Raw genomic sequence first — 24,278 nt, 5'->3', positions numbered from 1 at the left:
TATTGTTTCAGCCATTGTGTTTGCTAACAAAGATTACCGAATCAATGAGTGCCTTATAAAAGCGACGTCAAATCGTATATAAGAAGACTTTTTGTTGTGCAACATAATTTAATTCTTAAGTTGGAACGTTCTTGATGTGGCCTTACTTGATGATACTTAACAAATTCGTGCGCGCGAAAGATAGCTGTCCTTTCCTTTGGCGGGTAATGTGGCCACTGAGATTATTCCATGCCAATGAATTCCTCCTAACCAACCCTTGACTCACTTTATGGTCGCATTCCATCCAATACAAGTTCAAGTTCCTGTAACGAATAATCCCAGTTTCTATATGCCAGAATATTTTTCATTCAAAGTACTTACTATATAACTTCTATGTTTGGGCTTATGTTTTAACTTCTATGTCGAGAGGCACAACTTAAACCATCTGTGTACAAAAGCAGGGAGTAAATGCAGGAAGAATATCTAAGCAACTCGCTGTTCTATTTTATACTTTTCCTGAGGAACGTTTTTAGAGCATTTGATTTGTGTATGTCTTGAACTACCAATGATTTATGTGTCCTTTCATCATCATGTGAATTTCGGATAGATCTTAGAAATCTATCGATCTTCTTGATACTGCAGTTTTAAAGGTCAGAAATATATTTCATTATTCTGATTTTTACTAGCACAAGTATTTTCATCAAAACCTTTTACATGAACTTTTGTTGAATTTATATGTAATGTGGGCTCAAAAGATATATTTTGAAAGGAATATGATATTTATGCTATAATAAAATGTTGTATCTGAGAAAGTATTTTTAGAAATATGTATGCAATTATTTAGAAAAAAGTTATCATGAGACAGAGTTTCCACCTTTCCAGTTCTAAATCATGTACTCCTGTCAAAATCTAGACACAGATATTTTTCAGCTGGTAGATTTTGATCTATTGAAAATGTTGGGGATTTTACTTCTGTCTCTAAAAGACTTAGAAATACCGCAAAATTAAAAGAATAAAAATGCATGAAATTGAAAATAACTAAAAATTCGTTAAAAATGAAAATAAAGAGAATGATGTAATGAACTAAATTTACTAAGACTAATTTTGAATAGACGGAGGCGGAGAACATTTACAAAGGTCTTATTAGCCACTTTGAGCTTAGAAGTCATTTACCGAATCTAAAGTTTGTCAATTATAATGCATATATTATTATATTATGCCATGTTATGGCATATAAATATAAAGACAAATATATGGATTACCTGGCCTTTTCTATCGTATGGAACAGGCGTCCGTTTACCATCTAAGGAATGTATCATTCGACCTCTCATCGGAATGCCATGCTTATCTATAATCTCTTCTTCCAATCCCGCCAAACGAAGAGCTGATCGCCCTCTCACTGAGAGAGCTAAATTAATACTCCGACCTTGGACAACCTCCATTTGCCGAATATCTGTAATATTTGACATTTAGCTGAAGAATCAAATTAGTCAAAAGATATCAATAAAAAGCCATTTAAATCAGTAATACAACCTTTGCTCCAAATTGAGTAAGTTAGAAATTGGCAAACATTAAAAAATTACGAGTATGATATAAATTTATTATACAGTGTGTCCCGTAAATGTTGCGACAAACTTCTTGGGGAGCTAGAACACATCATAAGGATTAAGAATTGCATAGGAACCCATGCCCGGAAATGTCAGGGGTAAGTGGTAGCAGAGATAGAAAATGGGAAAGGAAACAAGATAGTGGTTAATTTGAAACATTTATTGGACATAATACAAATGGTGTACGACAGCTTGAATGTTACAACAGATGCTCGAAGTTTGCACCATCAGACGCCAAACATACCTGACACCGACGGACCATTAATTGCCGAACATGTTCAAATACACCGAGAGTTCCTTTGATTGTAGCAGCTGCATAGGCGAGTCTTGCCACGAGATCTGTTTCTGACACAACAAGATCGTGATACACAATCCATCAATGCGGGAATGATCTGTTCAAATGGCTACGAACATCCAGTCCAAAATAAGCAGGTACCCTATCATGTTGAACTACATGTTGCACATCACATTTGGTGGAACATCGTTAAGCAAGCCGGGAAGAATCTCTTCCAGAAAGATCAGATAATTCGCGGCATTCAACTTGGGTGGTAAAAGGTAGGGCCCGGACTAAGCAATCACTGACGAAACACGCCCAAACATTAACTTTGAAGCGTTGTTGTGCCGCACACCTTGGGGTACAAGCGACATTTGTTTATTTCTTGAGCCCACAAATGCTGATTGCGGTGATTAAATACGCCATCACTATTGAATGTGGCCTCATTCGGGAACAAGACATAGCTGGGAAATTAACATCACGGGCACTTTCTTGCAGAAACTACTGTGCAAAATGCACACGTTCAGGATAGTCATCCGAGAGCAGAAACTGAATCTTTTGGAGACGAAAGGCGTGGAAGGACTCGATGTTCAAGACACGCTGGACACGGGTACGAGATATTCTTAATTGAGAGGCAGTGGCACGTATGCTGGTCCTTGGATTACTCTCCACTGAATCTAACATACTTTCTTTCCTAATGACCGAGCTAGTCGATCTTGGCCTGTTCTCACTTGTCCTGCCACTTCTTAATGACCCGTAGTCACACAAATTTTGATGCAGACGTGCAAACAAACTGTGGTGTGGTTGATGTATGTCGGGAAAGTGCTCTCGATAAGTGCGTGCAGCGGCTCGTCCATTACCCTCAGCTATTCCATACACTTAATCCTTTGTTGCATCATGTCCACTTTAGGAGACAAAAGTTTAAATTTGTTTATTCTTCTGTAAATGCCTTAACAGATTTCATTCCTGTGTTTATTCATTCTATATTATTAGAACTTTCAACTGTCGGTCATAGATGGCTGTATAGCATCACTAAGTAAAGCATTGCTATTTGGAAAATGGCTACTACTTCTCTTTCCAAATGAGTACAATTTCTCATAGTAAACATTATATAATATTGCTTACATTTTCTTATACTGCCATTTTTTATTCATAATTAGTAATTTTACACATTTTAGTTTAAATGTCAGTTTGAGAAAATTGTGGAGTAGGTAGATAAAGATCTACCGAAAAGAGTTAATTGAAACCCAAATGTACTGCTTATCAAGCCAAAACACCACTGGAAATGTTTATGTTTGGCAAGAAATTTCTAGAACATTTGACATTTGAATCCAATAGGTACAGGTTACAAAATCGTAGCAAAATGAATTCAATCACAATCGATGAAATGAAGGTATATTGGGGGATCTGTATGTACATGTCAGTTGTAGATTTACCATTTAGAAGATGGTAATGATCACTGCAAACAGAGCAGGAAATGATTTCAAATGCAATGAGCGTAAATGGTTGGGAAGAGATTTGTATGCATGTACGTATATGCATGTTGTCCACTGTAGTGAACAAATTGTGGCAATTATTTAAAACGAAATTTGAATAAAATTAATTTAATTATTAATAAGGTTATTTTAAGTAGAAAAAATACAAACATTTTCGTTTAACTTCTCTAGATTATTTGCATGCAACAAAGGGTTAAGTGCATGTCTGCAAGCTCTCCATTCGTATAGCGTTCCATGCTCTTTGTATGGTGCCTTCCGCTCGAATGAGGCAATCCTCACTTTCTACTAGCACTCTCCTGTACAGCACCCCTGACGGTGTACAGTGACGTTTCTGGGCCATGGGTTCCTATGCAATCCTTAATTCATATGGATATGCCCTTCACCCTTAGAAGTTTGTCGTACCAAGACGTAGTTAGATAGCTTTTTATTCACTTACAGATAAAGGGCGTTTATCGAGCTCGTATTCATCTGTAGAACAAAATACATACTCATAGTGCAACTGAAGTCGGTATACGTTTTCGCAGGATAGACAAAACTGATAGAATAGACATTCGCAGTACAAGAAGAATTCTCATACTTCTTATTCTGAGAATATTTCATTTTTTGTCTATCCTGCGAAACAAAAGTTTTTTTCCGCGTGTTTCGATTTCCCTTTTAAGAAACTGCAGTAACTTTGAATAAATTCATAATTTGCCTTCCTTAACGTAACGATTGTATTCCAACACGATATGTTCAAGAATTAAATTTACTAAAATTGCAAAAAAGAATCACACCAGGGTTGGTAAGTTAAGTATCTACGATGATACTTAACTTACTTCTTTGATATCAAAACACTAAGTAAAGTACAGTGATAGACATAAGTGAAGACACACTATGCATTTTCTCCAAAAATGGGGAAAATTTATTATTTTTATCAAAACATGTATTATTTTTGTAATACGGGGAATATTATTACGATAATTACAAATTATTAAATTAAGGTTAAAATTAAGGAACTTGCAAAATAATAAAACATTTCAACTCATCAAAATGAAAAGGGGAAGTACAGTGAAGAAAATATCTTAATAAAATGTGTAGAGACATTAGGTATTTTTTGGAAGCAGACAAAATGAAAAATGAGCAATCGCTTTCACCGGGAATCGAACCACGGATCTCTGGAATACCGGCCCAGCTTGCAGAACCACTACATCACGAAGGCACGCCAAGAAGGTGGGAGAAATACCTTAAAAATATACTCAATAATTTTGCGGTAAATCCTTTGTGTTTGATAACAGCCTTGGGGTTATCTAACATGGAATTCACGAGTGTTTTTGTTTTCAACTTATTTACATAAATGTGCAATGAGATTTAAGCTAGAGCATTGAATTGAATGACTGAGAGTGTAGAGCAAGGATGACAAACTCGCGGCATGCGGCCCACAACAAATATTTTTGCGGCCCGGCCAATATATCGGCAAATAATAATATATAATAATAAAATAACATGTCGACAAAGAAAAAAATGAAATGTTTACTGCTAAGTAATTAACGATAATTTATTCAGTGTTGTTAGATTACTCACAGCGAGCTGACACACACACTACTTAAATTACAAATGCGTGTGAGTAGCTTGCGTTCAGCTACCTTCGGCTTTTGGGGGCACGTGCACTTAGAACTTGTACGCATCCCCCGATAGCCGAATGTGGCCGAACTCATGGTCTCAGTTTTCCAATCATAGTTTCGTACGATATATTGGTGCATGTATGTGCATGCACTTTGCTTTATTATTAATTATTACTTAATTCATATTGTTACGGATTTCATAGCTATTTATTTAGTTAGTATTTTTTTATTTAGAATTGTAATTAGATTTGCTTCAGGTTGCCTTAGCAACTCAGACGATTTCTGAAAAGACAGCTGCGTTGGAAGGTTAAAAATAGAACAGAGCGTGCATTTAATATCCAATAAATAAATATCTCGTAATTGCTGTTGCCATCCACAAAAATCCAGATATTTATAGATGTTTCCAGTATATTCGAGAAATTAATTATAAAGCTTATAAAAACCGAGAACAAACAACTCATCTCAGTAGTAGCTGTAGTTCTAGCGAACTGTTTATTTACTTAATGCTGTGATTGATTTGTAGCGATTTCGCTGTGAGATAGAATTAGTTTCTCTGTTTTGAATTGAGTTTTGCTAAACGTTTGACATTTTGTGATATTGTTAGAATATTTTTGAAGAAATATTTCAGCATTTTGATTTATCTCTTGTGGAAAGGATAAATTTTTGTTAACTTTTTAAAGTTAACCGTATTTATTCCAGCCCTTTGTATTCAGTATGTCTATATCAAAACCAAGTGGTAGTAAAATTAAACGAAAAATCGCTGACGAACATAGAATATTCCAAGTAAAATGGGAATTAGAATATTTTTGCTGTGAAATAAAAGATAAAATAATCTGCTTGATATGTAATAATACTATTAATTCTCATACTCATATTATATAATGTTAAACTCAAAATTATATAATGTTAAACGTCATAACGAACAACACAAATCGAAATATAAAAATTACGAAGGATTAATGAGAGAAGAAAAGTTGAAAGAGCTCAAGTTAGGAGTGAAAAAGCAACAGTCCATGTTTAGTAAAGTATTGCAAGAAAGTGAAGTGGCGGTACATGCAAGCTACGTCTTGTCCGAGTTGATAGCTAAACATTCGAAAGCCTTTTACTGACGGTGATTTCATCAAGGAATGCCTGGAGAAATTGTTTGTCCTGGAAATGTGAAGGCTTTTCAATCAATTTCATTGTTTCGAAATACAGTTGCGGAAAGAGTTACTGATTTAGCCGCGAATTGAAGTGATCAGATCAAAGCAAAATCATCTAGTTTCGAAAGTTTCTCCATTGCCTGTGACGAGAGCACGGACATTAGTGGCAAAGCTCAATTAGCAGTGTTTCTTCGTTCTTGTGACAAGAATTTTAACATTTTTGAGGAATTACTGGAACTAATACCGATGCCTGGTATTACCACAGGAGAAGATATATTTACTTGTGTTTTTGGACTTCTGCAGAAATACAATCTACCTTTGGCAAAATTAAATTCTGTAGCTACAGATGGCGCTCCATCAATGACCGGGAAAAGCAAGGGCTTCGTAGCATTACTAAGAAAAAATCTTAGTGAAATTCACGGTTCAAACATTCATCATATGCATTGTATTATACATCAAGAAGTTCTATGCACGAAAGTAATAAATATGGAGAATTTGTCATATATAAAAAAAGTTATAAATTTTATAAGATCTCGAGGTTTAAATCAGCGTCATTTCACTGCTTTCTTAAGTGAGTTAGATAGTGAATATTCGGGTTTGTCCTACTATACCAAGGTACGTTGGTTATCTTGCTCCAAGATTCTCAAACAATTCTGGGATTTGAAAGAAGAAATATGTCAGTTTTCAAAAACGAAAAATCAAGACGTAAGTATGTTTTACGATCCAATATGGATACAAGATTTATCTTTCTTTGTTGATATAACCAAACACTTAACCGATTTAAATTTATCGTTACAAGGAAAAGATCATATCATTACGAACATGTTTGACATAATTAAAGCATTCAAATGTCAACTAGTTCTTTGGGAAAAACAACTTAAAAATGAAGATTTGACGCACTTCCCGACGTGCAGCATGAACAAATCAAGTTTAGATGATACTTGTTTGTATCAAAAATTCGCAGAAAAAAGTGCAAATTTAACAACTGAATTGAAACGAGGTTTAATGATTTTAGTTCCCTCGAAGACAATTTTTTTTTTCCTTCGATTTTCTTAATAAGTATTGACTCAGTACCCAGCCATATGCAAATGGAGGTGATCGAGATTCAATGCAACTCAAATTTGAAAGCAAAATTCATTGAAGTGGGCGTGCCTGAATTTTACAAATGTTTACCAGCCAGGTTTGAAAATACTCGAAAATTCGCATATGAAATTATTTCCATGCTTGGTAGCACTTATCGGTGCGAGCAGTTATTTTTAGTCATGAAAGGTAATAAGTCTCCTATTAGAAACCGTATTAATGATGCTCACCTTGGGTCAGCGTTGAAAGTTATCACTGCAAACAAAATTTCTCCTGAAATAGGTAAGATAATAGCAGAGCAGATATGTCAAGTATTCGGACGTAAACATTAAATTTTTCTTGTTCTTTTCTATATAAATATATATATATATATATATATATATATATATATATGTTTATTATTGTATTATTCGAAATAAATCTACGTTTCTATGAATATTGATTTTTTTCTTTTGGCCCGCCTAAAGTTAAACCTTGTTTGTTTGGCCCAAGTGTACCTATGAGTTTGACATCCCTGGTGTAGGGTGTATGGCAGAGCAACCACAGATGGGCAATATGTTCTGCACGTTTGGAATCACCTTGTTGGAAATAAAAGTTGTAGCATAAATGAAGCTTACGGACGTTTTGTTGAAGAATATTCAAATAGACATGTCAGTCTGTTGTGCGATCAATGAACTCAAGATTGCCGCCACCTCAAGATTGCTCATGATTTGCTCAAGATTGTACTCGACATGCAACCGTCATTTTAGCATTCGTTTGCTCCTGCTTTTTACTGTTGCATGTTTTTCTCGAAACTCAAGCAACACATTCGACCAAAATGCACTATCTGTATTCAAATGCTGCCTTACAAAAGGAAGTATTCCTTTTCTTTCAATTATCTTTGCTGATGTATGTTTTTTTCTTTCTGACTACTCTCGATTTGTAACCCGTCAAAAAAAAAATCTGGGGTTAATTTTTGTAGGAATTACTTTGTTAAAGTAATGCTTGAAGTGTTGTTATGAGAGTATTTGAAGAAATATTTGGATTCACTTCAAAATACTAATAACTTTCCTTTCTTCTCCACGAATCAGCGTTTTTGGACGGCCACTTCTTGGTGCATTTACCACACTACCAGATGATATGAATCTGTGTATCACAGTTCTTGCCGTGTATGAACTCATATTCACTATGTCATCAATTTCTTTAATTATTTATTCTCATTATATAACTGAATTGTTATTTTTTTCTCTTCAGTCCTATTTTCCACACGCTTAGTAGCCATTTCCAAATTTTGACGAATTGAACAGAAATATTCGAGCTTTCAGGGTTACTTCTGGTAAACAAAACTATATCACATATCACTCTGATTTGTATTTACAGAATGATGCAATATAACTTAGTTTGTATAAAACTCAACACTCTGCCTTCCCTTCAATCCTTCATTTTCATGGGTTGAAAGTTTCTATTTATTTTTGTAACTTTATTAACTTGAATTTTAATTTAACATCTTATAATTTTAATTTATCATCTGTTTAGAATGTTATATTTAAAACATTCTAAAGCAGGACTTCTCAACCAGAAGGGAGTTCCCTCTTGAGAAAAATTCCATAGTTTCAGGGGGATGCGGTCAGTCTTTTATTTACTTGTTAAGAGTTTAGTTGTAGTTTATGAATACAAAAAAAAACTAATTTTATTCAGGCTTTGTTATTTATCAACATTTTCTGGACTTTTTCTTGTTTAATTTATGAAACACTTTTAAGGGAAATAATTATCTAGCAATGGTGAAGGTGTGCATGGAGGAAATAAGTTGAGACCCTTGCTCTGAAGATTATATAAATAACATATGTTTTGACAAAAATAAGGAATATTACAATTTTTCCTCCCATTCCTTGAGAAAAAGCAAAGTGTGCTTTCGCTTACGTCCATCACTGTTAATCAGGCATGACGTACTAGCATCATCTAGTGGTTCCTGCTTTCGTAACACATTAAAGATCTGTTGAAATGTCTCTCCGATATGAATGAAGTTCAGAAGCACAAGAGGGAGGGCTGCGCATTGATGAGACAGATCTTTCATTAATTTCCCTATCCTCAAAGTTCCTTGCTTCTCAATAAAAAGGTAATAATCTGATGTGGTCAGCACATGACCTCCCACCATTTCCACGTTTAAGGCATGGCACTGGCCGAACAGCAATGAGTTTTAAGTAAACTATCCCTTTCGACTGATCTTTTGAAGCCAACAGCGGCAGAGCGGTAAAGTCGCTGAACACTGGTAGTTTGGTTCGAGTTTCGAATCCGGCGAACGGGCTAGCTGCATGGGCGTTTTCATGGTTTTCCCCATGTGTAACGTGTATAAAAGCCGGTTTCGCTTAGAAAGTCATTCCTACCCTTAGGCAGATAGCCCTAATGTGCCTTGCCATAATTACTAAATAAACCAAACCAAACCAAAATGATCATTTGAAATAAAATCTCACATGCTTAATATGGCTCAAACATAAACATTATTCTATTCTATGCCAATGATAACTATACATGCTCAGGTACAAATTAATGCTGATGTTTTGATTCGAAAATATAGCATCGATCGTAGTATATCCTCTACGTATACAGTGCTTCGGATTTACATATCAATGATTTAAAAAATCACAATATTTTAAAGGCAGCATAACTCAGAATTCCCCATTTAATGTTAAGTATTACCATACATTTATTTTCTGTTCGGTATTTATTTATATTTACTATATTATTTCTTTGAAAATCATACATAACTATAATATTTGATGGTAACATTCTTTTATTTGAAAAGCAATTCGACACGAAAGTAAAAATACATATTGAAGATAGAAACTGATACATTTAATTGCTTCATAATAAGAGCTCGTCTTCATAATGAGCTTATTCTCATTGCATTTAGCATAATTCTAAGAATACATTTAATTCTTATAACTGTAGTAGTATGTTGCTTTTAATCACATATCGGTTTTAAATACCAGATTTAAGAAGTTTTAGATTGTCTGGTAAGAAAGTCTGTTCAAAGCTTCAAGTTAAGCATCACTTCCGGTTAATGAATTTAGCTAAAATCTAATTCCTAATAATTTCTAAAATGTTATTCCTGTTGATATAAAAGTCTTAAATACTAAAATTGGAATGTTTTGGATTATAGTATTTTAATACAGTGTTTCATTGAAAACTACTATTTATTTCAAGTAAAGTACGACTTTCGGTTGTCCATTAAAGACTGCTATAAAGACTATTCAAGTAAAGTACCATTCCCAGTTGCCCAGTTTTACCCAAAATCTAATCAACTCTTTATATGAATGTAGGAAGCTCAAATACGGTAAATGAAAATTTTTGGAAGTTTCATACAAAACGAAAAAAAATCATCACACATGAGATAAGAGACATCATTCTATAAAACCATAGAGAGACGCAAGCCATTCTAAAAATAGCAAAAACGTGTTGTGGAGGTGGCTTATTCATTGAAAAATCACTATTGAATTCTTGAACCGAAAACATACCTGTCTTATTTATGTATATATAGGTTATACAGGGAGGTAAAAATTAAATTTGCCTATCTTTCCTAATATCCTTTTATAAAAAAATGTGGGTCTTCTGTGGCTATCGTTAAAATCTGAATCCTTTCATACTTTTTTTTAAATATTTTTATACTTTTTGTTAATAAAGTTTTATTTCCAAACCGAAAAGAAGAAGGAAACTCTAAGGCTTTTAAAACTGACAATTTTTAGAAGAGTTTTAATTTCACTCAATACTGAAAAATTTGGGGTTTTTTTATACCGGACAACAGTAGGTATAATAAATAGAACTTGGAAAGAGTAGGTATAATTTTAATTTGTTTACGGGTAAGCTTCACTTCAAGGCGTTAGATTATAGTTTGAAATTATCAGATTGCAAGGTTTTAAAATTAATTTGTATTTTTCTTATAATTAAATAAAACAAAAATTGTCCTACATGTTTTAAATTGATGAATATTTTGCATTATTCTCATATTTTAAAAAAAGTAAGGAATAAATTTATCTTACCATCGCGAAATTCATACAGCTTGACTTGAATTCCTCGGTTGCCCAGTATACATGCGCATAAAGAACCCACCTATAAGGATATAGCATCTTATAATAATTTGTTATTTCATGTTTATACATTTCATTCAAAATGTTATAATGAAGTCTTTAAAATTACACTTCAGTTAAATAAATGCAAGTAGGAAAGATTACTTTACAAGATTAGCAAACAGGCAGCTTCCTATTCTTTCACAATGTGATAAATTATTTTACGGAAATAGCAAATAGGCAGTTTCTTGTTCTTTCAAAACGTGGTAAATGCAAATAGGTAGCTTTCTATTCCATCAAAATATAATAGATTACTTTACAAAAATAACAAACGCTCTGTCAAAACATGGTAAATCATTTTGTAAGAGTAGCAAATAAACAGTCCTCCCCCTTTTTTTTAAATTGCGGTAGAATATTTTACAAGAGAAATATATAAGTGACTTCCCGTTCTTCCTTTCGGAAATACTCGCAGAGGGTCTAAAGCTTGAGCATAAATTCTGCCTTCTACGCAAAGCCTGGTATGAACCTTAGAGAATCAGGTTGGCAACACCCAGACTCTATGCGTTATGGTGCACGATTCTTTTATTTTTGACTAGGAATGGAGAGTACTTAAAGGAGGTACAAGGCTCTCTAACAAATCTAGAATTCAAATCTTGTACATAAACATTCTGGCATTTCAAAATCACTAGCAGAGTTTAAGTGCTGCAATACTAAAAAAACCGGCTAGAGAGCAATCTCCAGTCCAAAAAACGTAGCATCTTCAACAACAGATTAACTTACTATACCCAGTAAGGAAAGGGACAATTCAGAAGTTATAAACAAAAAGAGTCCTTGATAGGAACGATTTAGCTTGAGAGAATACGTAAGACTAACTTAGTGTTATTGATATTATCAATTTGGACTCATCTCTACTAACTGTCAGACTGATGAGGCACGTGGAAATTGTGGCGAAGTAAGTCATGGATACAATGTCAAAACTCCGAACTAAGGTGTATAAATTGTACTGAAATGTAATGCAAATAATGCTCTTCAGCTGCCCGTTGATCACTTTAGCATCAGTTCTGCCTAACACACCAACTGGAAACCGAGGAAATCAGTTAAAGAATAAAATACGGATATTCCCACGCAAAGAATAATATGTTAGCAATTCAGATTAACTTTCCCAAATCTCAGCCAGCAGCTGCACAACTTAAAGTTGACATAGTGAAGTATGACATAGCGCTCCTACAAGAACATTTCTGCTTACACGGTAAACCTGTGGATCTCCCATTACATTGGTAAACTTTTGTAAGACTATTTTACAGCGCCTTGTTCAGTTCATAGCAGTAAATATAATATACGCTAATCAATTATTACAGTCCGCCACTGACCAAATCGACTGCTTACTGCATAATGAGTAATTGATATCGTTGGAGTTGAATTTGGGCCATTTTGATGCTATAAGTCAAGTTTAGGGCTGGTTACAGCCGAAAACATCGCGGCAAAAACATCGTGGACGAAAACGTCGCGGAGAAAACAACGCAAGGCGAAAAGGTCGTGCTACAAAACATCGTGGGAGAAAACATCGCGAAGAGAAAACATCGCAGTTCTAAAACATCGTCGTCGAAAATAAAGCGGTTCAAAAACATCGCAGTTTAAAAACATCGTCGTCGAAAATATCGTGGTAAAAAATAAAGTATCTACAAATCATCGCATGACGATAACATCGCAGACATGCTTTTTTCAGGCATGCTTTAATAAGTGAAAATGGATATTCCCATAATGATTTGTGAGCGCAAGATGGAAAGAAGGATAATTTTTACTTTCATATCTTTTATTAATTAATAAATTTTTGCTGAGAAAATAAAAAGGAAACTTAAGCATAGAAAATTAATGCAACTTATAGCACTTAATAGAATTTTAAACCGACATAGTTAACTAACAAAGGCCATTAATAAATCATTTTTATAAAGTTTTTACTGGTAATATTTCATGAAAAGTATAATCTATAAGTTACATTTAATTTTCTATGCTTAAGTTTTCTTACGTTTTCAGCAAAAATTTATTAGTTAATAAAAAATGTGAAAGTAAAATTTATCCTTTTTTACACCTTGCGCTCACAAATCATTATGGGAATATCCATTTACAATTATTAAAACTTGAGAAAAGCATGTCTTCGATGTTATCTACATGCGATGATTTGTAGATACTTTATTTTTTACCACGATATTTTCGACGACGATGTTTTTAAACTGCGATGTTTTTGAACCGCTTTATTTTCGACGACGATGTTTTGTGCCACGATGTTTTAGAACTGCGATGTTTTCTCTTTGCGACGTTTTCTCCCACGATGTTTTGTAGCACGACGTTTTCGCCTTGCGTTGTTTTCTCCGCGACGTTTTCGTCCACGATGTTTTTGCCGCGATGTTATCGGCGGACACCTTTAGGGCTTCCCTTTTAAGGATCCAACAGGAGTGGGTCTCTTACAAGAATTTTTGCCTTCAAATGGCCTTTCCTATTGAAAACGATCCTGATAGCTCTCCAACATACTCTTGCAGTCCAGGAACAAACTTGATTGATAATGCAGCATACAAACAAAACTCTGCTAGTTCTTCAGCACTAAGCTGGACTGTTTTATATTCAGAAATATGCAGTAACCGTGAATATATTGAATTCTCTATCTCAGCTGATCTTTGCAACCACGGTTAAGGATGATAATACAAACTCATAAAATGGATTAGCTCCTGTCCCAGAAACTATATAATTTTCTCGATGAGAAAGACATTTCTCATATTCAATTAATTTGAGATCTAATGGACTTTGGAAGAATTGGAGAGCGGAAATACAGACAATCTATTGTCAAGTGTCATCCCTCAAAAAATGTCAAGCTGAATGCGTTTCATCGTAACACCACGAACCGTAACACCACGAAGGCATGTTGGAAGGAGAAAGAAAATACTTATAAAGTGATTAAAGATTACTGTATGATCGTATCATATTACGCGAAATCAATAACATGAATATGATCCGTCAACAGGGAAAAGAATGTGTATTAGAGTCAAATTCAGTACCCTTGTTCTGGAATATAATAATGAATTCAGCCTTAAATTTAGACCTAGGAGGTGAAGCCTATGTTCAAGCGTACGCTGATAGCTTCTTAATAATAGCAAATGGCAAAACTCATGTGGAATTATAATCAAAGGCAAATTAAGAAATAACTGTTCTATATAATTAGGCGGTAAAGCATAAATTAAAATTTTCCCCAAAAAGTCAAGTACAATTTTCATTACGAGAAAAATAAAGGCATAGCAGTCGCACCCACATTTAAACTGGATGAATCTATAATTAAGGATAAAACACCAGTTTAAATATCTGGAGTTATTCTCTACGAAAGACTTTCGTAGTTTCTACATTTTGGTTATCTAAAAGCAAAAAGAAGCAAAATAGAAAATAGCCTTCTCTCAATGTCCGGTCTACCAAAACCGATATTAAAAGATCTATATAAAAAAGCGATATAGAGAGTAATTATGTATACATGTTCTGCACTGTGAGTCAATCCCACAGTTAAAATCCTTGAAAAAGCTCTACCAATTGAAAGCGCAGCGCTATTTGCAATGACCAGAAGTCATAGAACAGTTTCAACCTCAAGTCATTGTCGTTAGCCTCCTAGTCGGTATAGTGGTTAGCTACTCTGACTGCCGTAGAGATGGGCGCGGGTTCGAATTCAGGAGGAGGAATGGTTGTAACTGTTCGTCCCTTCATAGGAGGCAACGGTGTCCACTTATTAGATACTTCCCATAATGAAATAGCCACGACTTCTAGCCCTTGTAGTGTCGCAAGGATAATGGCAATTAACTAAAGCGCCCGGCCAATTAAAAAAATAGTTATTGCCGTTATCCTCCCATTAGATATCCAGTTGGACTCGGAATGTCCCCTATAATGGACGATTCGAAAGCAGAATGATTGAAATATCGGAGCAATTCAATTTTTAAAGGTGGAGTTGGATTTACCAACTTCAATTTGGTATAAAAATCCAGGAAATATCAAGCCTTGCATATGGCAAAAACACTCCCAACGCTACAGGGATACGAAATTTTCACTGATGGTCCCAAAATGGACAAGAGAACTGGAGCAGCATTTTGTATTTACAAAGACGGCACTTTTCAAGAAGGGTTTTCTTATCAATTGTCAGATAAAAACTCCATAACTCCATATAATATGTTTCTAATCTTTCACTATATTGTTTCTCACAAGTATTGCAGTATTTTTCTTGGTATATTATAAATTGTATTAATAAAGAAGTCAGTGAGGCTATCACATCTGTCTAATCGAAATTGCTTATTCCAAATAAATGCGGCCAACATTAATGATATTTATCAAAAATTTAACTTTTTTTAGCCCTATGTCTTTCGGTGATACCTCTCCTTTTTGAGGTGAGGACCGAATTTTCCAGTACTTTGTTTATATTTCATTGGGCAGTTTTTCGAAACACTTTTGTACCTTAATGTTTATGCTTCGAAATGCTCTGATCTACATTTAATCAATAATCGAATTATTTGCTATTGTTACTATGGATTGCTTTTAGTTATTTTTCAGTGTTGTGTTAGCTATAAAATGAGGACCCGATTGATATGGGTATTAATAAAAGGTGTTTACCTTGCCGATGAGTTCTTGTTCGAATCCCGTTTAACGCAAGAAAGTTTATGACGTAAAGGCTTTACCGAATTATGGCGCTTAAAAACTGTCCATCCGAAAATTCTCTCGAGATGTTAAGAGTAAGTGAAATAGTATATTAGCCCATTGACTTTTCCAACCACTTTGGCGCTGTAAATCGAAGTTGTAGTACGTCTAAGCTGTCAAGTGAATTATTCATTCCAGTTTATTGGTAACGAAGTTCTGTTCATTTTAATACGGTATTTAGAGATGATTTTTTACATTATTTTTCCAAACAGAAGCTCATTATGAAATTATAAAATACTCCACAGATATTATCAAATTAGTTCATGTATTTTGCACAAGGTAAATAATGCATTACCCGAAGGTAAAAAAAAAATTGTAAGCTTTAAATATGATTAAAATAAACAGAACGTAATTTTTATTATTTTAATCGCTTCATTAATGCAGCTTCCAAGATAAGATTTCAACAGCAGCAATAAGAAAAATTTATTGGACTTTTCACATAAACTGTAATTAAAGGAGGTGATTTAGGTCAAGGCATGTTATCGTGATGAAAATTGTAGAACACCCTCATCACTCTTACGCACTATTTTCACGCCAGAAAATGAATACATTCGGTTGATTTCGTGTTTGTTCATGGTATTTAAGAACTTTACTCCTTTTGATAAACTTATTGTTATTGGCCAATTATTGTTTCCCGTTTCCCAAAACAAAATATTTATCTTTGATTTCGTAACAAAGTTTCTGAAGAGGTAAATAAATGTTACAATCAGGAAGAGAAAGTTTCACAAACCTGTACTTTTCAGGTATTTGCTTGTTATCTGAGTAGAAATTTCTAAAACATGCTGTCTGCAGAAATTTCACAACCTGTTGTCCATTTGGATTATGTATCAGATCTTCACAAAGGAAATAAAGAATAGGAGGGGAAAGAAATCATTGTGAAATCATCGATTGTCAGCTTAAGGCAAAAGTGTTCTCATCAACATAAAAATATTTTCAAGAAAGGATAGAGGATAGTGATTGGAGTAAAACTTCTAGGTTGCTGTAACATCAGGATTTGTTAATTTTTTCTCTAATACACTAAACTGTGATGCAAATTACCAATATTTCTTTCGTTACTAACAATTAGTTCATATTACATCTATTACCAGAACGTCATAGGAAGCTTAAAGATGCTTCTAGCTTGGAATTAATCCAAAAAACTAAAACATTTTATCTTAACAATAATATTTATCAGAGTGAGTGTATAAGACAGCTGAAAACTCCTATATCCTCATGTCCTATAGGTTATCTCATTATGACAAATCATGACAGGCATATCTGTCTAAGGGAAGGAGGCCTTCGCGGAGGACTGTCTAAGAGAATTGGCTAATATCTACGTTAAACATCATTTTTCATACGTTAAACATCGGGAAAAGCACGAAAATACCCATACAGCCAGATCGTTTGCCTGCAACCGAAGCCAGGTGGGGCTACCATTGTTTAGCGACTTTATCGCTCGGCCAGTGGCTCCTACAAAATGAGCTGGTTAGGTGTAGTTATCGTGATTATACTCAGTTTAATGGGAATACAAAGATTAAGATTAATTAAGATTGTTTCGTCTAAACGACCTCCCAGCTACCGAGTGGCAAAATTCGTTGAACACTGGTAGGTTGATCTGAGTTCAAATGCTGCGTAAGAGTTTTCGTGTTTTTCCCGATCTATGCCAAACATCGGGATGCAATTACGAGCCAGCTTTCCTCGAAATTTCTTCCGCGATCTCTCTCCTTAAATAGTTCTCGAGTGCTTTGCCGTAATCCAGATAATCCTAATCTTCTAACGTGTCTACCAGCGGCCAAGCGTTAAACTGCTGAACATTGTAGTTCGGTCCGGGGTTCGAATCCCGCGAACGGGCTGGCTGCATGGGCCTTTTCGTGGTTTTGCCGAAGTGTAACGTGTATACGAGCCAGTTTCTCTTAGAAATCCCCCACGAAGGCATCCCTCCCCTTAGGCAGATAGCCTTCGAGGCTTTGCCGTAATCATATAAAACCAAACCAAACCTAATATCCTAACACGTCTTTCACGAAAACAGATAGCCTCACATGCTTTGCTAATCAGTGCTTCGGCTACTGGACTGTTCACAAGAGCGTTTATGTAATTTTCCTTATGGCTAACGTAGATATAAGATAAGATAGTTTCTCTTAAAAACATCTTCCACCAACTATCTTTCCCTTAAGCAGGTAATACTCACATGCTTTGAGATAATCGTTAAACAAATAGACTCTCAAACTCGGGGGGGGGGGGATCCTACTTCAAATTTTATTGTGTTAACTTCAAAGGAGCTTTGTCCCTGAAGGACTATTGTTTTCATTTTGCGATTTTGCGTTGGTTCACTATAAATGTCCGTTTCACTTTTCAAACTGTTGCCACCAAATATTAGAGTCCTGCATTATATTTGAAGAAATTAAACAATGCAAAATCTGTGTAAACGTATGTGTATTTCTCGCATTGGGATAAAACAACGATATATAGAGCCATCGAATTTTGAATGACGTAATCCTATTGCGAATAAGGTCATGTGGAAGCCCAAATTTGAAATTTGGAATTTGTTTTATTATCGATTTCCTATTTTGTAAAACATTAACGAATTTTTGATTAACAAACTTAAGGATTTCAAAGCGAGCAATGACAACGTTGTACAGAGAAAACATTTTTATCTCCAACGCGCGAGATTCTGTATTGGAAATTCTAAAGGGATATGCTCAATTTAAAACTATTTTGCGATTGAACTTAATTTTATGGTTTAAGTGAGAAGAACATGATATTTAATAAATAAAGGTAACAGAAAAAATGTTTAAAAAAAAACGCCCTTTTGGACGTAATTTAAAATCTGAAAAAATTCAGTTTTTTTTTTTTTTTACTTTCTCCGCTTTTAGCGCACTACACGGAAAGAGAGCGATGCCCCATAGAGGTCTTTTTAGGCGAAACTGGCCCATATCCACGTTAAACATGGAAAAACGCCAATGCAGCCAGAGCTCGTTCGCCGGGATTCGAGCCCCGGATCGAACTACCGTTGTTCAACGGCTTTAACCGCTCGGCCGTTGGTGGTCCGGACTTTCATGTTAAAGTAAAAATTTATTGCCTCATATTTTAACACATAATCCGCACTTTTATGCTATCAATATTTAACAGCGTGAATTGTTAATAAACAAATTATCAAATTCCAGCTAGCATTTAATAAAAATTTCACGTTCTATATAATTTATGACAGTGGTTTTTGAAACCGTGCTTTAGCGAAATTGCGGTCGTCATTTCAATACACTGGTTAAACATTACAAAAGAAATTTTATCTTAAACAGTTAATTGTACCTTTCTCAAAATAAGTTTGGGAAATAAGTATGTTTGGAATTTTATGTTGAATTAAATTACAACGCGCAATGATGAATTCGTGAACTCCCTGAGTTTTCAATTAATTACCTAATCTCAATTTTTGTAGAGAGAAAATAATTTTACTAAAAAGTACTAAATTGAATCGTATAAGGCAAAAAAAAAAAAAAAAAAAAAAAAAAAGTACGCTTAATCTGTTAATCAGTTCGAGCCTTAATTATTATCAAAGCAGAGACCTTACATTATTTAACCCTAAGGTTTATTTCTATTTTGATGGAATTTAGTTTTCCTTTAATGTGGAAATGACGGTCTGTACTTCTTCTCGCGGCAAAACTTGTTCCTATATTCAGGTATCGCCCTCTTTGACCTGGTTGTTGTTGTTGCTGTCTTGTCCATATTACATGGAACAATGGTTGCCAGAGCCTACTCCGAAGAGAGGCTGGACTTTTATTTTCCAACCCCAATTTTGAGGGAGAGCATCCCGAGGGGGGGGAATCCGGGGTTCTTCCACCAATCCACAAGAGAGGACTTTCGGCTCGCGGCATATTTAGAGTACCGCTATGCCGCACCGACACTATTTACAAACATCCATGTCTACATTTACAAACATCCATGTCTTCTCCGGGATTCGAACCCGGGCCTTTCGGTACCATAGTAGGTTTCCCTAACTACTGTACCGTCTGGGCGACTTTGACTTGGTTAATAGCTTTCATTAGACGACTTTTCTTAGCTATTTTTTTATTAATGTAAAATCTCATGATATTTTAGCTGAACATTTTCCTTTGTTGAATTTCATTGCAATTGAACTAAGGAAAATGACTCTTTAAATTGGGAACTGTAAACAGTGTCTTGTTATGTTGCATTTTAAATGTCACTTCGGATTTACTTTGTAATTTGAATTAAATAAAACTACGACATTAAAGAGTGTTAATCCTTCTGTAAATAACTAAAACCACATCGGATATTTTGTTAAAAAATGTCGTTTTACCTCATCTGTTTCATAAACGTATTTAAAGATATGCAAAATATAAGATTTACATATATGCAAAATTTAAGACATAATATTAAATCTGTGCTGAAAGCAAAGAACAAAATAAAACATTTACATTTTTTTTTCGGGCACAAAGTTTTACTAGAAGATGAAAAACAACAAATACACTTTTCAGTATAGCTTCCTTAAAGTTTAAAACAAAATGATGAATATGAATATATTTTGTAGAATCATCAGTTTTCTCGAAGCAAAATACATGAAAAATGTAAAATGCACTCTCCGGGATTCGAACTTCCCGAAACTAGCTGGAGGTGCTTCCGGTTACACCACGAAAATACTCTGTAAACAATGAGAAAATATCTTACAGCTTAACAGCAAGTAACTTAGTTCTATTGCTTCCTCTATTTCAGCGGTTGGTAGGCTGTGGTACGTCCACACCTACGTGTTCTTAACTGCATAGTCAGGGGTACGCGAAAAATTATCAGTAATGGTGGAAAGCAAAATATTATAATTATAAAAATTAAATAAAAGGGCTGATAAAATTCAAAATATTCAGAAAATTTAACTTGTACATTAATTAGGGGAAAACATTTGACTTATTCTCGCGCGAATGCACTATCCAAAAGGTGTTTAAAGCAATGTATTCAATGCAGTTTATTAGTTTATAAGGATTATGTTAATTTATCTAACAGTTAAACTTTGAGTTAAAGTCTTTTCCTATCGCTTTTTAATTTCAACTTACAACTTCAGGCCAAACGTATTTTTAGAATCACGTTTGAATACAAATAAGGAAGAGCGGTACTTAACCCGAAGTTCTACTGACTTCGTTAGAGAGAACCAGTGATTCTGGCTAGTACGCTTCCGCCTTTTTAGGCTACTCTCTCTTAAGCTATTATTACGCTTGGCCGTACTTTAGGCCCTTGATAGATTCGCAGAAATTAGTGTTAAGGGGCCAACTCTGTTAGAAGTTTGATAGATTCGGCTATATCTTTTTAGTTAAGATTAGTTTTAGTTCTTATTCTCTTAAATTCAAACCCGAGTGTCGGCATTATTGTACAACTCCAGGACGGAGTTCTGTTACATCTTATTGGAATAATAAAAGGTTATTTCTACCTTCTCACTTGTTGTTTTCTATATCACGAACCCAAGCGAATATTTGCTTAACATTTCTTAATATTCTTCAAATTTAACTGTAACTTAAAAGTACACAGTACGAAATCTTACAAAAAGTAAAAGCATCGTAAGATAGATTGCGAGAATACTCTGAAGGAGGGTTAGCGGTTTTAACGAAGAAGTTACGAGTACTGTACAATTACAGTCTTTCTCACGGAGGAAGGAATCTGTCTGTCTTTTTAAGAGGTATGCAACATAATTAAGTCTCGTGCAAGGATGATAAAAGTTTGGAACCAGTGCTCTGTTTCATATGATTCCTAAAATAACCAAACTTAAAAAATAAATTATCTTATCCATTACACCGATACATGTTTGATCTTTTTCTTAATTCAATATTTTTTAATAAAACAACCAAACACTTTTGTATCAACTACGTAATATGAGACTTTACAAACATTTTTATTAATTTAAATAATGCTGCAAAGGTTAATAAAAATTTTAATATGATATATTATACATTAAATAGTAATTAGCGTGTATGAACCCGACTGAGAGATAATATGATTTGGTTCGCGCACTAGTGCATCCCACGAAAGACAACGGTTATTATATAGAAGTATTGGGGAACAGGACACTTCAAATATTTAGTGATAAAAATTCAGCTACTATTTAAAAAGGTAAATATTTTTCATTTTATGTGTCTACCATGCTAAATCTACTATGACGAATAATATTAAATAACACTTATGAATAACTGAAATATTTTAAATACTTTGCCTTTAAATACAAAATTAAGGGGGGGGGGGGAGCGTTGAGCAATATGTGGCAAATGTAACAAAGAAGAATTCTAGCAGACCGTTCCTGCAAAACATATGAAAGGAAGGATTTTAAACCTTTAAAAGTTACAGTTTATGGTTTAGGAGCTACTTTATTAACAAGGGTCGAAGAAACTGAGATTTCTTTTGAGGCGAACTAACTTACAAGTTTTCATTGGATTAGTAAAAAAATCTAAGAAGAAAATAATTGAACTATAGAATTTAAAACAAAATCTACTGCTCAGTGTAATTTTTGTATACTGTAAAACGAAATTGCTTAAAAAGAAATCGCGAATAATGCATCCCAGTAGATTCAGCGAATGCAAAGAAAAGTGAATCGTTAGAAATGTTATTTATAATCCTGAAACCAATGAAGTCAAATTCCACTTAAAATAATACGCGGAATAAGGATTATTGGAGGAGTTGAAGCAATAAGAATCAGAGAAATTTTCGTTAATTTGCATCCTTCATATTTATAAATATTACGATGGTTCTTGTTGCTTTAATTCCTCCAATGAAGTCAAGTTAACTTTAAGAATATTTAGCAAATTTAATAGCGCAGAATATATTAAAAATATGCAACTTGTATGACCGAGTAGCTAGTAGAAAACCGTTGTTCAGTAAAGCAAATCGAAGGGCATGATTACAGTTCACTAAGATCTGCAATAAAAAAACCTCAAAAGTTTTTTTGATTCAGCTATACTTGTAGATGAAAGTAAATTTAATATTTTTTTAACAAACTGTGTGGCGAAAACTTAATATAGTAGAGTTTCACAAACTTGTCATAACTGAGAGACTGTCAAGTTTCCGAAAAGTCGAGTTTTGCGGAATAAGGGGTGGTGTTTTCAGAACTCTTAATATTTAACTGTAAATTACTCTAGACATTTATAGCACAATATTGGATACGGAAAAGTACAGCATGCAATTAAATTAATATTGATTTTATATGTCAAGTTCTGACACAATAGGAGTCATAAAAAGAATAAGTATCTTAAGATAATTGAGTAAAAAAACTTACATAATTATAAAAATTAAAAAAAAAATATTAGTAGTTCTTGGTAGAAAAATATCGTGTGATGGTAGATTGTTTCTCACATTCATTCCGTCGTCGTTCAGCTTCATCCCGTAGACTACGGGGAACAAAATGTCCATACCAGATGCAATTTACTCCTCTACGTAATGGAACATTCCTTCAATATGGGTCATTATTTTAGCTTCGCCATTTTAACTTTAGCATTTCAGCTTTGCTTAGAAGCAAACAGCATTGCCAAGTATTGCAATATATCTTGAAATTTGTTAGGCAGTTCCAAAAATTAATGACACAATGCGAAAACAGCAAAAATTACAGAAAACGAACAATCAAATCTTTTAACCGAACAAGAAAGAAACGCATAAATAATTATTATATGCACTGTATGTTATATTTGCTCTGTTTGGCCTAGAGATATCTTTAAAAAGTTCCTAAAACGTTGTCGAGTTATACGGAATGTCAAGATATCGGGAGTCGAGTTTGCGGGATTCTACGGTATTGAATTTCAAACAAAAAATCTTACTCCTTCAGTAAAACTTAGTGGAGGCAAACAGGAGGTTTTGGCCTATATGAGTGCTTACGGCGTTTAAATTCTACATTTTATTGATGGCAAAATTTAATAATTTTTATATTTGAATATTTTAAAATAAAATTTGAAATATAAGAAATGGGAATATTGTGGCATGCAAACCTTATCAAGTTGAAGATCCGATGCATAATGCTCATATTTGTAAACTTTGGACTTTATATACCTATTCCTATGTAATCAGAAAGCTTATGTTTAGTCTAGTCTTTAATGCTATAGATCATATTTGGGATCAATTGCTATCCAAAATTAAGAAAGTCAGAATTTAACAAGAGCTTATCCTAAAATCTCATCACAAAATGGGAAAAAATAGAAGCAAATCTCAATCAAAATCTTATGAAGTCCACGCCTAGAAGATTCAGTGAATTCATGAAAAGGAAAGGATGTCCAATACATTATTTGAGAAATTTTTATACTCTTTTTTTAACATGTTTGTTTGCTTCAATACTTTTAGACCATTGCTTTCTCGTTTTGCAAATGAAAAGTGTAAAATTGAATA

At 34.1% G+C, this 24,278-nt stretch overlaps 1 protein-coding gene across 1 annotated transcript in view; it reads right to left on the bottom strand.

Moving 5' to 3' along the window:
* The window catches only part of cn (Kynurenine 3-monooxygenase cn), a 95,624-nt gene that overhangs the window by 62,015 nt on the left and 9,331 nt on the right, over positions 1-24,278 (bottom strand). Inside the window, exons 2-3 of the mRNA XM_085812981.1 lie at positions 11,196-11,265; positions 1,242-1,432 (exon numbers count right to left, since the gene is read on the bottom strand). Coding sequence (XP_085669107.1) covers positions 1,242-1,432; positions 11,196-11,265 — 261 coding nt within the window. The remainder of the gene's footprint in view (positions 1-1,241; positions 1,433-11,195; positions 11,266-24,278) is intronic.

Source organism: Stegodyphus dumicola, chromosome 3 (assembly GCF_044657685.1).
Source record: "Stegodyphus dumicola isolate Sdum_Otavi_A_Nest chromosome 3, ASM4465768v1".
Classification (NCBI taxonomy): domain Eukaryota; kingdom Metazoa; phylum Arthropoda; class Arachnida; order Araneae; family Eresidae; genus Stegodyphus; species Stegodyphus dumicola.
This window is presented reverse-complemented; position numbering and strand designations above follow the sequence as displayed.